Below are 16685 nucleotides of genomic sequence, written 5' to 3' on the forward strand. Positions count from 1 at the left end.
GCATGGCTGTTCTTGGCTTCCGTAATTTTGCTTCTTCAATTTATGAGTTTCCACTTGGAGAAGACCAATGTTTATCTGAGGTAGTTTAAATCTGAAAGCAGGGAAGCATGGAAATAAGGTCTAGAAGCGGGACCACATTTTCATCATCACTGTAGATTCTCCTTTAGAAAATGTGGTTTTATCTGATGTTTTTCTTTATCTGTCAGACTCCGGTGCAGGTGCATCATAAGTGAGCAGGCCCCCATTTTCTGCTTTTTCTGCTTCTCTACAGCTAAGCTTTGTGATTAAAATTCAAATTTAACTAGGGAATAAATCAGTGTTTAGAGCATCCTACTGTAGCTCTGAGGAGATTAGGATTCATGTCACCTGTTATTCAAAAGATGAGCAGCAAATAGCACTTTTGCTGATTCAGAATTTCTGCAGAAATTGAAAGGATGAGGAAATATATAAGCCTGCTGAGGCCTGGCAGGGATTATCATTATTACTGCAATTTATATTGTACTTTGCAGTATTTGTGTGTACCAGGTGACCAGCCCAGTGTGGAGCTGCAGATGCACATTTGGTAAAATAATGAATGTGCAGACCTGCAACCGAAAACAGCCACAGAGCCCAGTTCAGGGGCAGCAACAACAAGGAGATCAGAGTCAGCAGTAGAGGGGGTTACAGCATTTATTGAGATTTCCTTTGATCTTAGCAGTGGTAGAAGTATTCAGATCATTATGTAACAGTAATATCACAGTGTAAAAATACTCCATTACAAGTCCAGCATTCAAAATGTTACTTAAGTAAAGGTGAAGCTGTATGTATGTATTTTCAACAAAATGTACTTAATGTATCAAAAGTAAAAGAACTCATTATGCAGAATGGCTCTGTACAGTTTTTACTGAATCATCATCACTAATGAGTTTTGGTAATGTTATTGATCAAGGTGGAAGTATTTTAACTGTTTATTTCTGTTGTGTAGCTTAATTTGTAATGATGCATATTTAATAAATGGATCATATTTAGTAAAATTTGAAGAACCTGAAAAGTAGTAACTGTCGTTGATAAATATATGTAGTGAAATGTGGCGTAGAAGCATAAAGTAGGGTAAAGTGGAAGTACTCAAGTACATCAAAACTGGATTTAAAGTAATACAAGTAAAGTAATAAATGTACTGAGTTACTTTCCACCACTGATTCTGGGGTTCATTTAAAGCTTGTTTGAGTAACATTTCTAATCTGCATGCTTTTGTTCATGTGGTAGATAAATAAATATACCAATATTCGAGGAGCAGACGAGTCCCTGCATTTTTCAAGTAAAAATCTTAAGAAAGAGAATGACACTCCCTAAAGGTGTCGCACATCGCTAGCTAGAGATATGGGAAGAGTCAAATAATTAAATTGCATTTTTTAAACCATAATTTAAAACTGAAGTAAGAATTGTTTTCCATATTAAAAACAGGTTTTGTTTGAAAGCTATGAATGTGAATGTCAACCTTTTTGCTGCAGCACTTGATGCTGTGTGATCCAATGTTCACGGTGACAGCAAATAAATATGTAAACTGTCTGTTATGTTTACACATGTGATGGACAGACGAACTTTTGATTACGTTTTATATATCCGCCATTTTGATTTCCAAATCAGACCGATTTCTCGTTGCCTGCCTGCTGACGAGTAATTTGGACAGTGTCAACACAGCCGTTCAGCACAGCAGGCCAACCACCGTGTAACGGCAGTGTGTAAATGACATTGCAACCGGGAAAGGGTATCGTTAAGCTAACAACGCAGTCATGAACAGCCAGCTACGGGCCTCCGGGTGACCTGACAGCCACAGTCGCCGAGTTGCCGTATAGTTAGATGACGACTGAGAAAAATGATGGATAGAAGGTAACTAACTAGCTATTTGCTCGTATTTTGAGAAGAAAAACATGTAACCTAACGTAAAGCCTGTCCGAGCTGCCTCGCTGTCAAGTGGTCGGGACAACACGGTAACGCTAGCCACGCAGCCGTGATAAATAACTGACTGTTAGCTTGTGACCTGCATTAACCGTTGTTTGCAACCGGCACCGTTTTAAAATAGTTTGGTAACGTTAGCAACGCAAATGAGACATTGCTAGCGTGGGTTTATGATCTGCATGCAAGGTAAGTGCACTGGAAAACGTACTGGAAGATGTTGTTCACAGGAGATAAGCTTAAACTTAACGTGAAGTTGCGATAACAGTATGGATAAGCTAATTAACATGAATTCACGCTGATATATAACAGTTCATTACGGTTAATATCCATTACTAGCTAACTTAACAGTAACGTTAACCGTTACCAGCTGATCTTACAACGCCACAGAGGCCTGTCTTAAAGCTGAGCATTGCATTGTTGTGCTGTTTGTATGAATTTTAAAATACATATTTAGGTTAGGTATTGGGAATGGATGGATTCCTGAAGTGAGTAGTGTGAGCTCTAACACCTGTTTGTTTAGCCTCAATATGTTTATTGTAGCGATGGGTACACCAGGGAAGCAGAGATAATTAATATCATGCAATCCGTTTTGATGGTGCTTAGAAATGAGTATGCTCAAGCCTCTTTTTTAAACTATTAAACAATACATTACCCCCGTTTTCCAATGTGTGACTGCTGACTGCGGTATACGAGATCACATCCACTATTAGGTGTGGGAGGGGGAGCTACCTACATTGACATAAACACATGCTGGATCAGCGGCATGTTCACCATGGGAACCGTTTCATCTTATGGATAAACATAAGGATAATGGATAATGCCTCAATATAGTGGTCAACTGTTATCTTCCCCGCATTAAGTCTCAAGTTTGTACTTTGTAATAACACAGATGTCAGTCGATGCAGGCTTAACAGAATAGTCATCACCACAACACAGTGGCTGACACATTTGTTTCCCTTATATACAAGTGTTTATGTCACATACTAAAGCTAGATTACTGTCTGCATGGGATTTGTTAATACACACATTATTTGCTGATGTAACTGTACGTGTGAGGCCATTCTCAAAGTAAGCTGGCTAGTGTCAATACACAGATGTACAGCTCTTACTCAATTACAGATGAACTGCTTCCTGGTTTTTGCAGGAAGCAAGCCTACTGTTCGTCTGCACATGCGCTGACTAACTTTTCCTCTGACTCTAAGGAACACAAACCAGATCTTCCTGGAAATGATTCTGTACCATTTGTTTTTCTCTTATTTTCTCCTCTCTCATTAACAGGTTGAAGGCATCTTCTCTGGATATAGTGTGTTTGGTGTTGTATGAGTGAAGTAGGTGTGTTCGTGTCGTCATTGTGTGAATTTGTCCAGGCCATGCAATGTCAGTAAGGTAAATGGCTGTTTAGCAAGATCTGACTGAGGATACTGCTCCTTGTCCAAATGTAAGAACATTTTTTAAAAAAAGGAAATAAACATTGTTATAACTGTTTAGCACACACAAAAAAATTGTCATTAATTAACTTTTACATGTATGCCACAAAGTCATGATACTGATCACTGTGCCACATCCTCTTTTGGTCAACAGCTAAGTATATGTGCTGGTGACGTCAGCCATGTTTTGGAAGTTTGACTTACACACATCCTCTCACCTGGAGGCTTTACTGGACAAGGAGGATGTTACGCTCATTGAGCTCATGGAGGAGGAAGATGTGCTGCAGGAGTGCAAGGCCCAGAACAGGAGGTTTGTGTATTGTTGGTTTTAGCAGCACATTGATAGTGTTATTATTATTACTACATCTTTGTTTTCAGTCATTCCTATTATCATGCTTGTAACTGGTGTTTCTTTTCACATCATCATGCTTTTGTAGACTTCTCCTGTTCTTGTGCCAGGACCAGTGCATGCAGGAGCTGGTCCACATGATTACTACAGAGCCCCCTGCTGGTATAGAGGAGACCAAGCGCTTTAAGTAGGTGCTGCTGTGTAGAATATGCTGATGTAGTATACTGTATCTAGAAAAAAAATGAAATTTGCTGGTGCTGCACTACATCATGTCAACTACCTGTCATTTTTTAGCTGCAACCAAGAGCTCAAGAGTCTTCAGATTTGCTCTCGATCCAATGATCTAACCAAGCAATTGATAATACATTTAAAATATCTAAATGACTACTTAAATGCTAGTTGGACAGTCAAAAATGTGAAAATCAGTACAGTCCTATAGGATATCAAGTACACAAAGGTAGAAAATAAGATACTGATTGTGTTTAACTGCCAGGTGTGTTCTCGTCATTTATTACAGGTATCCAAATATAGCATGTGAGCTGCTGACATGTGATGTGGGAGTGATCAATGATAAGCTGGGTAATGAGGAGCCTCTGCTGGAAACTCTGTATGCCTTCCTGGAGCAGCCATCCCCACTTAACCCCCTCCTGGCATCTTTCTTTAGCAAAACAATTGGGAACCTCATCACCCGGAAGACTGAGCAGGTAACACATACACTCACACACATACATACGCACACACACACGGAGAGTTCTATAAAAGGGCGTACTCAGAGAAGTCTGAGGGGTGATTAGAGCAAGATAATTGGAACTGAGACAGACATATGCTTCCAAATTAAAGCAGTTAACTTTTCTAAATCAAAAAACTGTGTACGCTTACACACTTTTCTCTGCTTTTCTCTGTTGGTCAGACAGTGACCTTCATCAAGACCTGTTAGCTTAACTGTCAGTTATGTTTCATATTGCACTTCAGTGGACAAAGGACACGAGTCAATGGTTTAGCACACAGTCCGCTAGAGTCAGAGCCTAAAAATAGTGCCCCCCTTTCTATTTATTGAATCAAGAATCGGTTTTGACCCCTACCCCACCCCTAACGACAAGGTCAGTTGGCCTCTCCATCTGACCAGCTTTGTTGGTCCAGAGCAACATTTCTTGACAGCTGGCTGGAAAGCTGTGATGTTTGGTATTCATATTCATGTTCCAGACAAGTCCAGACAAGTTCCAGACCATCCCCCCCCCATTGCCATCATCAGAACACTTCCATTTGTACTCAGTTCACCACAGTCAAAAAAGAAAAAAAAGTAAAAACATTCTCAGCAACCCCTCCTGGTATCAAGATATTTAGATATTTAGACAGTTTGGATTTTTATGTGCAAAGGCTTTGGATTTAATTGTTTGGAAATGGCCACACAGCTCAAATTAATATACGTTTATGAGTATAAGTATTTATGGTTATATGTGGATAGGAGTTGTATACAGACACAAGACTACATAATCTGTTTGGCTTCTCAGAGTTAATGTTTCTAAGTGGTCCTATGAGACTTTCAACGAAGCAACGTTGAGGAAATATATGTTACCAGAGGCAGCCACTTAATATACACCCGCACTTTCATCTGCAGAGCTTTTAAAAACATCTTCCTCCCAAACATGTTAGAGGTGAATGGAATTTGTGTTGCTGCTGCATTTAAAAAACTTAACAGTAATATGTCTTTCCAGAAACAATATCTGTCTTATAATCTTTCTATCTAAGAGATAATCCCAATGAAAATTATTTTACAGCGAGATTCTGTGTCCAATTCTTAGTTTGAGTCTGAGTCTCAGTCTTTCAGTTTTGTGTTTTGTGTCATGGTGTTTCCGTTGCTCTTTGTTGTGTTTAGGTGATTAGTTTCCTGCGACGAAAAGAGGGATTCCTTTCCTTGGTCCTGAAGCATATTGACACATCTGCCATGATGGATGTGCTCCTCCGACTCATCAGCTGTGTGGAGCCACCCCCTCTTCGTCTCGAGACTCTTACTGTATGAGACAGATGAACCCACATTTACACTTTGAGACATTACACTCTTATATCTTGTACAATAATAATGTGAGATCTTTCTCAATAGTGGCTGAATGAAGAGAAGCTGGCTCAGAGACTCATAGAGCTCATTCACCCCGAGAGAGATGAAGAGGTAGAAGGGCATTTCAATATTTTTACAGTAATGAGTACCTCATTTCTGTGATTAAAATATACTATCACTACCACTGACTCTTGAATAGACCGTTGACAATACTAAATGTCCGTGTTGGTGGGGTTTTTTTTCTCTCACAGAGGCAGTCCAACGCATCTCAGACTCTGTGCGACATCATTCGTCTGAGCAGAGACCAAGCCAATCAGCTCCAAGAGATGTCACAGCCTGACCCTCTGCTGACTGTGCTGGAATCGTAAGTCAGACATAGACACACACACACAGATGTTCACACTCTCTTTACTGGATGCAAAGGTGATGACATACTCTGTTATGTTTCTACAGGCAGGAGTGTGTTGAGCAGTTGTTGCAGAATATGTTCTCAGGAGAGAGGACGGAGAGCTGTATCGTCAATGGAATTCAAGTTCTTCTCACATTATTGGAAATCAGGAGGCCTGTGTGAGTGAGAGACTTGAAAGCATATATATATATACATATATACATTATATATTATATTACATTTTAATATATAATGATCACTGTCATAAAAATTTTCATCTCTCCTTACCCTTATCATTTTTCTAAAATTGTCCGCAGATGATGGAAGCTCTCTTATGTGACTATTTATTAAACATTTATCGATCCATTTTCTGGTTTTGATATGAGTTTGTTGTATGTGTTTCTGTGTTTATGACAGCGTGGATGGTGTAATGGATGCTCAGGGATTTGAGAGAAGTTACACTGTTAACAGCAGCATTCTGCTGGCCATTCAGCCACACCTGGTACACTTCCACCAGCTACTTTTGGAGCCACCCAAGGTATACAAACAAAGATATCAGGCACAAGGATGTTTCAATATTTTTGCTTTTTCAGTTTGTTTAAAACAGTAATCAACAATTGTCCATGCTTTCACTTGATAATATTTCACCATCTTTTATCTAATTACCATACTTTATCTTTACTAAAGTGACTTTTGATTGGCATGTTAAGTAATTCATTGCCACATGCAAGAAGACCTAATTTGGCAAGACTTTGCTGTTTGTCTGAAGGGAGTGCACAGTGTTGGTATGACAAGAAACATTTTGTAACAATAAAACTTTCAGACATCAATAGGCTTATCCTGTGCTTTATCATTTGTAGGTCCTTTTATATTAGCTGTTGTAATATGAGATAACATGTTATTCATGAACATATAATGTTATTTATCAATAGAAAATCACACATCCCCTGCACAGAAGTATAATTCATTCAGGTGCCAATTGCAGGCCATATGAAAAGCATTGAGAATGAAGAAAAGTTTTACCCCACACAAAAACTCATGAGAGCAAGTTCTGTCACTAGCAGAAAGTGACAACATGCTGTAAGTATCGAATATGTTCAGATTTTTGATGTGCGGCAACTGCTTTCTTCAATAGTTTTGTTTAATTGTCTGTCATTTTGATACCTTTGCTGTACAGTAATTGAATCTGTATAAAACCTCCAGCTTGTTGTTTCCAAAACTCTGTGCCCTCAATCTGTGCACATTTAGCGAAATCCTATGCTGACTTCTCTGGGTATGCTGGAGGAACCACTTGGGAACACACGACTGCACGTAGCCAGACTAGTGGCCTCTCTGCTGTATACCAGCTCTGCTAGCCACGCAGTCGTAGCACAGGAACTCTGCCAGCTCAATACAATGGACCTGCTTTTGGTGAGAGGAGCAAACACAGTTTTTTTCGCTGTCAAATACAATGTTAAGAGAGTGGCACTTGTGATGTCCCTTTGGAAAATATATGCCTTTTTTCAGGACTTGTTCTTCAAGTACACATGGAACAACTTCCTGCACCTCCAAGTGGAGCTTTGTGTTGCTGCCATCCTCCGGCCCTGTGCCCATGAAATGAGACTTCAGCCTGGCTTGGGATCCCAGGAAAAATTCAAGCCTCTTCAGGATGCATTGCAAGAGCAGGCGTTGGCTGAGACACAGACCTCTGAAACTCCAGTCACCACTGAAAACTCTGCACATAATTTAATGGTGACTCATGTAGGTGTCTGTTTGTGTATTAAGAAAGAGGTTTTAAGTTCCATTTGATCTATTAGAGACACAACTGTAGTTGCTCTTTCTGAATTAAGACAATTGATTGACTCTGTCTTTGTCTCTCACAAGTTGTTTCAGCACTGCCACCTTGTCCAGAGGATTCTACAGGCTTGGGAGGAGAATGATAAAACACAGTAAGGAACTTTGAGTGAATGACATTGTGTTGTTTTTGCCAACAGGCAGTAGCCTATGAGTTTCCCTAAGTGTGGTACCTCTGTGTTTAGGTCAGAAGGTGGTATGAGAAGAGGCTACATGGGACATCTGACTAGGATTGCCAACACAGTAGTCCACAACCTGGAGAAAGGCCCAGTCCACACCCAGATTAGTAGCCTCATCACAGGTATGTGTGTGGACAACCACTCACATTCGTACATTTTAGAATGTGATGATAAAAGAAAGAAAGAAATTTACACTCGACTGGAATATTGTTTTCTTAATGCTGTTGATCTTGTGTTTTTGAATATAGAGCTGCCAGATGACTGCAGAGGGCGCTGGGAGACCTTTGTGGACCAGACCCTGTCAGAGACCAATAGGAGAAACACCATAGATCTGGTAATCACACAAAAATGCACATCTGCACTGTGTAATAGCTGTTTGTTATTATGCAGACACAGAAACTTTCAGTGTTGCATTTATGGTGTTGTTTCCCTGTTCAGATTGGCTCTGGAAACCCACGCCCTTCCTCAGAGGATGATATGGAGAGCCCCTTCCCTAAAGAACTGACACTACAGCAGGTACACATACATAAGCATACATTAAATATTTAGGGCTTCTATTTTCAGATATAGTAATCTAATTTAAGCTGTGATGTACATTTTAGGCATTTTCAGACTACCAGATCCAGCAGATGACAGCTAACTTTGTGGATCAGTTTGGCTTCAATGATGAGGAGTTCACTGATCATGACGATAGCATTGGGTATGTTAACTTCCACTCTGTGTGTCAGTGTACCACTGTAATTGTAATCGTTTGCTGACTAAGTGAATCCTACCATTATTGCAGGGCAACGTTTGACCGGATTGCAGAGATCAATATCAACATTGATGCAGGCCAGGACAGCGTGAGTTTATTTATATGTATTCCCACATTTGCTCTACTAGATTGTATTTCTGTAGGCTGCTGGAGAGCCCTCATCATCAGAGACTTTTTCACTGAAATGGTTGCCTTAGGCAGTTGAGGACAGCAGCTAAGACTCACCCATATGCCCATTAATGAGTACTTATAAAAATTAACACATTTCATTTGTCATCTTGATCTGTGCAGAGAAATACAGCTGTGTTTGAGGCCTGTTCCAAGGAGAGGATTCAGCCCTTTGATGATGATGAAGAGGATATCTGGGAGGAGAAAGAGATCAACTATGCAACACAAACAAAATCTCGTAACAGGTAGGCACACAATGGCAAATACAGATGCTTTCAACATTATGGAAGGATTTATCGAAGCATTATGCTTTTAGTTTCATGATGAAGAGAAAATGAAATGTCTTCACTCAACCAAACATACATTATTTCCAGGTTTGGTGGGTCACAGTCCCAGAGCCAAGCAGCAAGTAAGGCCTGTGATAGGACAGCAGGTTCTGGCACCGAGGCCTCTGACAGGACACCAGAGTCAGACTCTGAAGAAGAAGAGGAGCCTAAAGATGACCTGGATCCTTTCTCAAGCCAGGGCCAGACTGAGACAGCACAGAGTGAGATATATAATATTGTATGATAATGCAATAATTGTTTTGCTTTTAATGAAGGATTGCAGGTTTTGAGTAAGCGCCTCATGCAGAGTGTGCATGGTGCTGTGTTCATACAGGCTCTGGCTGGATCGCAGACTTCGGGGAGGTGAACTCAAAGGCTCCGGCAGCAGGAGTGGGATTCGCAGCCTGGGACACTTCATTCTCCCAACCAGCTGCCACAGAGGCAGAGGAGAAAGGCTGGGCCAAGTTCACCGACTTCCAGCCTTTCTGTTGGTGAGTCTGAGTTTGCTTTAAATATGTGGAGCTGCACATCTATTATTTTATTCAGAAATCATAAAATTACACACTGATGCAATAATTAAGAACTTGTAATGTTAATTAAATGAGAATAGGTTATATTTGAAGAAAAGCTCCAGTATGACAGGTTTACTTACAGCTTAAATAAGATGTTGGGTAATATTTTAACTGAAAAAGCTAAATCTTAACATACATATTAAAACTTGGAAATTTTGGACTTGGAAACTTGAAAAATATCATATGATGCTCTGTATATCACACAGCCCTAGATAAGACTGATTTAAAAAAAATATTATTTTCTTTTTGTCTTTCTTGCCAAAGAAAGGTTTTCCATGAGTATGCAGTGATGGTTTTGCAATACCATTCACAAATCATCAGTGAAAAAACTTTTGTGTCCATAACCAACAATGACGGATAGGAATATGAAATGTTTGTGCACAGGCATAATGCAAATTGGCATTTAGTTAGTTAAAGGAATGTGACCTTCAAAACTTTGTGCAGAAAACTACTGCCAAAGAATATTTCTTAACACAGGCAACCATAGAGACACTATAATGGAGAAAAAATTCACCCCAAATATTCAGTGGCTCTGTGTCTTTCATGCATCGGCTGTACGGTTTTCTGCAGGTTTTCTTATCTGTATGACATGTTTCTCCAGCTCTGAAACAGGTCCCAGATGCAGTTCTCCTGTGGACTCAGAGCTCAGTGGATCAGACAGCACCAAACCAAACCAGAACCGTAAGTTGCTGCAGCACGGCTATTTGAGTGATAAACCCACAACATGAATGAAAGTTTAAATGCGCATTGATACAACAGTCAAATTGACTAAATACAAAGAATGAAAACATGTCATTTCAAAGTTGTCTGTCTCTGCCATTTGTGTAAAATGCCCATTCAAGAGTCAACCTCCTCAATGGAATATAAATTGTGTATGTTGAACTGCACAGACCACAACATGCATGAAAAGGCTGCTGTACATCATGCATCTTTGGCTTAAAATATTCACAGTGGATTTTTTTTCATTTTTACCTTTTTAATTAATTCAAATTGACAGTTGCATATTACAGATTTATACCATTTCACTCTCCTTTCAAAATGAATGTGGTCGAAGGATAAATACTCAAACAATCATAACTGTTTTAGGGGAGTAAGGTTATTCTTTCATTAAAAATGGACAAACACATAATTTTGCCCAGGGTTAAATCCTGGGCAAAAGTCTTTTTCACCTGGCAAAAACTCTGCAGAGGTAAACACAAACTAATGCAACATGCAGGCTCACAGAGTCTTTGAATAGTACATATGTAGTATATATGACAGGCCCGATGCTATATACATTTGGCAACTTTTGACTACTGCCTCTCAATCTCCTGCCTCTGTGATGCATTGACTTTTCCAGTGAAATAAGAGCACATCCATGTTAAAATCACATGACCTCCTCTCCTTCACTCTCTGTAGCGTGTGTGTGGAGTGTGTGCGTGGCGAGAAAAGCTCCACTTGTGGCATCAGACAGCTCCTCCTCCAGCAGCTCAGAAAGTGACGAGGAAGAGAGCAAGACAGAGTCTTCATCCACTGAGACCGTCACCACAGAGACCATCACTACAGGTGCTGGCAAGGAGACCATCCGGCTCACTGTGGACGCCAAAAATGAGAGGGCAGTCTTTACCAGGTGCAGTACACACGCTCACACAACAATGAAGTGCAGCAGCTCTGTCTTGGTGGTTGTGATGAATCTCCCCCTGCATTGTACTGTACTGTGTTGTACTGTACTATCCATGTTGCTCTCAAATGCTTACACAGAGACCTCCCACCTTTATCCCTCCACACTTTTTTCCTGTGCAATTTTTACTTTCCCCTTCACTGTTTTTCTTCTGATATCACCCCCTCCTGTCTGTTCCCATCTGCCTCATCTCCCCTTGACTCCAGAGTATTCAGACCAGCAGTCAGACGGTATGTTGTGCTTGAGGTCCTTAATTCTGGAGTGTGGAATGCTTCCCTGGAGTTGTATGAAGGATTAAAAAGGCTTTCATAAGCACAGATGTGCCACATGTTTTCATTTGCTTGTTGCATTTAACAGGATGTGAAGTAACAATCCATTGTGCCATAAATCAGGACAAGACTAATTCATCAAAAGAATGCACTAACCCACAACTGGTGACTTGTAGAGGTCCTACAAAACCACGGTCCTTATGCTAGGTTTATTTTATTTTCTCAACATTATCCTGTAAGTAGCAAACAGCACTTGCCTCAACAGTGACCCCTGTCAGAAAAGATCCACTGAGTATTTTAGAAATCAAATGATGGTCCATTATTGTATTTATGCAATTAGACCTAAAGCTAGGAGCAGTGTAGGACTTCTCACTCTGATTAACATAGCCATGCCGCTATAAGATATATGTAATTCCATTTTCATAAGATTGACACGACTAAAGTTGATATTTGTTTTCTTTTAGGTCTCCAGCACTAACAGTATGTCAAATTGCATGCTGTGAACAAAAAAAGTCTACCAGACCAACATATCAGCACTCTAACAAACCAACACATTAGCAAGCAAGTTACTAACAAACAGTGCACCAGCAAGCATGCTACAGTTAAAATGATCCCACTTGGAATTTGAGAGTAACTATCTTAGCACAAACCTCAGCAACTTTGTGCCCTACTCACTATAATTTTGGTCAGTCACAGTACCAGAGCAGTGGATACATGGGTGACTGTATGTGCTGGGCATACAATGGCCAGTGTGTACTGAGCTGAGAGCAGGTAACTGTGTGTTGCCGATAGCAGCAACTAGCATCTGCAGTTTGGTCTTTACAGTTTGACTTTAGGTGACAATCCCCTGGTCATCTCTCTAGTTTGTTAAAATTTTATTTGTTTGTTTGTTTTTTTTCAGCGAAGCAGATAAGATGCCAGTAGAGGGACTCTCTATCAAAGACAAAGGGAAGGGCGATGAGAAAGACAGCGAAAAGGGAAAGAAACACGGAGACCCAACTACAGCCAGTCCAACTAACCAGTCGGCTGCTGTCACACAGTAAGTGTGTGTGTACATGTTTGTGTACAGCTGAATAAAGTAGGAGTAAGATCACCACGCATTACAACAATGATTCACATCACCTTTCAACCTGCACAAACCTTGATAAAAATGTAAATGCTTTATGTATGTTCACAATGCTTAAAAGACTGTTCCAGTGTTTTACAAACCTGGGTCTTAAGGTTGCAGGTTGCAACTAACTACCTGTACCACACGCTACAGGTTGCTTCTCTCTACCTACATTAATGTCCTCATTACATTATCATGTCATAAATAGTGCAGATTGTAACTTAAAGTAGAGGGAACCGTTGGCAATATGACAGAATTAGTGTAGCAAGTTGAGTCAACTAATGTTAGGTGATTTGAATTTGATTTGATCCTTTTTTGTAATATTCTTTTATCGTAACCTTACAGAGAGATGCAGCCATCTGCCAATGGACCAGCCTAACGACGCGGTACAGGCACACACACACATGCTCTTCACCTGTCCATTCAACACACAGCCATGTCACCTTTGCTTCCTGTTAGCAGTCCTCTTATGCCTTTTTTGTGTCTGAAGACATGCAAACGAATAGGAGATCCTCCATGTTGAGGTCAAACAGCCCTTAACAGTATGTATGTTGGATACCACAAATGCACACATGGGTACTATTGATGTCTCTCCTGCACCTCCATGACATAATCACAACTGAACCGCTTCAAAGAGAAATGTGTGTTTTTAAAGAACATTTCATCGTGCCAGAACCCCCAAAGCCAAATTGTGTCACACATGAACTGTTTGAACTTGGGAAATTAAAAAAAAACAACAACATTGTAACCTGTTGAGATGATCAGAAGTGACACTGAGTGTTTAAGTTACAACTTTGGCACTTTAAACCACAAGAAAACACATCAATCTGAAATTTGACCTTTTACTGAATTCAGCGTCAGAATTTCAGATTGTTTGAGCATGATGGCTCTCTGGGCATGAAATCACAGCCCAGTGATTTTTTTTTTTCTAGCAGAGCATTTGACTGTTTACACTTTAGTAAAGAAATCTGTACTCAATTAATCAGCCAAGATCACAATAGCCAAGATGCTTGCAAAGCTAGCTGCCATTTTGATTTCAGCATTTCGATGAACATGCCAGGCAGACATTTTATAAGCGGAAATGTGTGATTGATAAGAATTTGGCTTTTTTTCATACATGCTACCTGAGTAATTTCTCAATCTGAGTAAGATTTATTTGCTTTGATCATGTGGAACATAAATGCTCTCTTTTTTGTTAATTTGGGAGTATCGGATTTGGGAGAATCATGTGTCATTTCCTCCTCAAACCTCTGTAGTTTAGAGGTTTGTGTGTGTGCGTGTGTGTGTGTGTGTGCGTGTGTGTGCGTGCGCTGTTGTATCTATGTGTGTAGACATGTGCCCGTGTGTGTGTGTGTGTGTGTGTGTGTATGTGTGTTTGAGCTCTGTCTGAGGTACAGAGTGCATTCTCAGGTCAAAGGAGAGGTATGCAGATACAAAGAAAGCACACCTGTGTAACACACATGCACACACACACACACACACACACACAGTGCCACACACACATGAATACACAACTATATCTATACACACATGCAAAAAAAGAAACAATCCCCACAAGACACACTGATGTGCACACACTAATTCATATCACCCTCAGAGCTGTTTAAATGTAATATTGTGAAATTTGAACCTGTATTAGGTTGTGGCTATTCTTGGTAATATGTAAACGTAATATAAATGTAAACAGTATATATAAACATTATATCTATTTTTGGAACAAATCCAATGTATGGAAAGGCAGTTGTTTTGCAGGTTGCAATGTGCGTATTGTATGTGTGTGTTGTACTGTTGAAATGAGGCAATAATGACGTCTGTGTTTCGGTCGATATCCCAGCATCAGTTCCTGTTCCTCTGCTACATGCTTCCTATATGGAGGTTTGGGAGTGTGCATGTGCGCGAGTCAGTAGTCCGCAGTATGTCTTCCGTATCATTTGGTTCAAGCATAATTCTGGTTCATGACAACTTGGTTCTTATTTTTGGAGTTTTGGTCATCAAGTTTTAATCAGTGGGACGCGAGAACATGGCGACATCGATTAAAAAGAAGTCCGACGGGGCAAGAAACACAATCAATAGGATGATCAGAAAGGTCTCTAAACAAACCAGCAGGTTAGCCACATGTGCTGGGAAGAGAAAACATAGGCGAACTGTAAAAATAACCTAAGTTGTGCGAACAGTGTTTCTTTGCAGATGTATGGCGATTGGTTTTTGGTCTGATCTCCCGCCATCCCTGTCTGACTTTATTGTAGCGATGCCACTGTGTTTTCCAGTTTCAGCCACTACTTTAGATACTACGGTTTTCTCATAACTGACAAAAACAAGACCCAAGTTGTATTAAACTGCAGGGTTTGGTTTGGATGGTTATAGTTATATTGATGATATCCAGTTGGTCGACACAAATTTTAACTTGATGCAGACAAAATGTGTCCAGCTGATGATGATCAAACTAACTTCCGTTTGGTGTCTGACCTGCAGCACAGTGGTGAGTTTCTTTTTCTCTTCCATCAGCACCTGATTGAGCTGTTCGCTTCTTCTTTTCTCAACTTGTAAATCTCAGGTTTCTTTTTTCCCGACACTGCGATGTGCTGCTCTGATGAATTACTTTGAAGTGAGCGCACAATGTGATTGATCAATCACTTGTTGAGCTAAATCAGACAAATCCTGACGCATCTTGAGAACATGGTGGTTTAAAAAAATTGCCTCATTTACATGGTCTCTGCTGTCTTATGTAGCTCTGCTGTTTATTTTCCCTGAAGCTTAATGAGCATAATATTAAATTTTATAATAATTTCTTCTGTAGTTGGTGGAGGCACTGTTCACTCTACTATAAGACACTGCAGGAAACCCTGAGCTGGAATTATTCTTCAAGTTTGCGCGTGCCAGACAGCCATGCTTTACTTCTCTTTTCTCCTCGTCTCTCTCTTTCTCAGGGCAGGAGTTGACTTTAATTGCATATATGCCTATGAAATGATTTACATAGATTGTTGTATTTATTTTAAAAGCACTTTTTGAAGAAGCACTTTTGGTTTGTATTTGGTGGTGCCACGCACCATCATTATTCCCTACTAGAAGAGGCGGGAATGTTTGACTTGAATGAGTGAATCATGTAGATACTTTAGAATACTTTTTATTCAATGCTTTCAGCCAAAGTGTGTCTTCCCACCAGTGTATAACTGGGATTCATATCTGTGAAGTAGCCTCCTTTCTTGCAATGGTCTTACAGAAATAGATAGATTAATCTAAAGCTGTCTTTGTTTGATCCTTCCCTCATGTTCTTTTTAAGACATGTGATGGAGTTATCAGCAGTAGGAGGAGATGCCACATGTCAAAGAAAGACTTTGAAGATTCATCTTAGATCACAGCCATTTTGCTTTTATCCGTTCAACACTGAGCTGTTTGAAGTGGAACTGCACAGAGAGTAAGCACTGGTTTCAGTCCGGGTTAGAAGAGAAAAACAGGGCTGTTTTTTTTTTGTTTTTTTTGTTATTGTTTTTTGTCAGTGTGTGTACAGGGTCAGAATACGTCAACCCCTCTTTCACCAAACCTAAGCACTGCATCTGACCCTTACCTTTGTGTTTTGATCTGTGTACGTGTGTGTGAGTGACTCCTTCACCTTGAGAGTGTGTGTGTGTGTGTGAGTGTGAGCGCGCGCAGTGTAGCT

The 16685-nt window shown here is 40.1% G+C and overlaps 1 protein-coding gene across 5 annotated transcripts; it reads left to right on the forward strand.

Annotated features, from left to right (window-relative positions):
* The first annotated feature begins 934 nt into the window (after positions 1-934).
* On the forward strand, positions 935-16464 carry ppp6r2b (protein phosphatase 6, regulatory subunit 2b). 5 transcript variants are annotated; one of them, XM_044355705.1, is made up of 27 exons: positions 935-1869; positions 3217-3376; positions 3520-3675; positions 3803-3901; positions 4232-4418; positions 5591-5728; positions 5816-5881; positions 6022-6134; positions 6224-6337; positions 6576-6696; positions 7407-7568; positions 7665-7898; positions 8022-8086; positions 8177-8292; positions 8419-8504; positions 8609-8686; positions 8773-8870; positions 8955-9012; positions 9216-9337; positions 9467-9639; positions 9753-9909; positions 10592-10671; positions 11389-11599; positions 11857-11880; positions 12821-12958; positions 13373-13413; positions 16308-16464. In XM_044355705.1, the coding sequence occupies exons 3-26, from the start codon at positions 3548-3550 to the stop codon at positions 13404-13406; spliced, it is 2802 nt and encodes a 933-aa protein (XP_044211640.1). In that variant the 5' UTR covers positions 935-1869; positions 3217-3376; positions 3520-3547; the 3' UTR covers positions 13407-13413; positions 16308-16464. The 5 variants fall into 5 exon arrangements, with proteins under 5 accessions (XP_044211640.1, XP_044211641.1, XP_044211638.1 ...); XM_044355706.1 differs by lacking the exon at positions 16308-16464 and having other exon boundaries at positions 7665-7889; positions 13373-13794; XM_044355703.1 differs by lacking the exon at positions 16308-16464 and having other exon boundaries at positions 937-1869; positions 13373-13794.
* The last annotated feature ends 221 nt before the right edge of the window (positions 16465-16685 follow it).

Source organism: Thunnus albacares, chromosome 7, assembly GCF_914725855.1.
Source record: "Thunnus albacares chromosome 7, fThuAlb1.1, whole genome shotgun sequence".
Lineage (NCBI taxonomy): Eukaryota > Metazoa > Chordata > Actinopteri > Scombriformes > Scombridae > Thunnus > Thunnus albacares.

Coding starts and splice junctions, on each gene's coding strand:
- ppp6r2b (XM_044355705.1), top strand. CDS start 3,548: ATGTTTTGGAAGTTTGACTTACACACATCCTCTCACCTGGAGGCTTTA. Junction 3,902..4,231: donor GAGGAGACCAAGCGCTTTAA/GTAGGTGCTGCT, acceptor CATTTATTACAG/GTATCCAAATATAGCATGTG. Junction 9,338..9,466: donor CAAACAAAATCTCGTAACAG/GTAGGCACACAA, acceptor CATTATTTCCAG/GTTTGGTGGGTCACAGTCCC.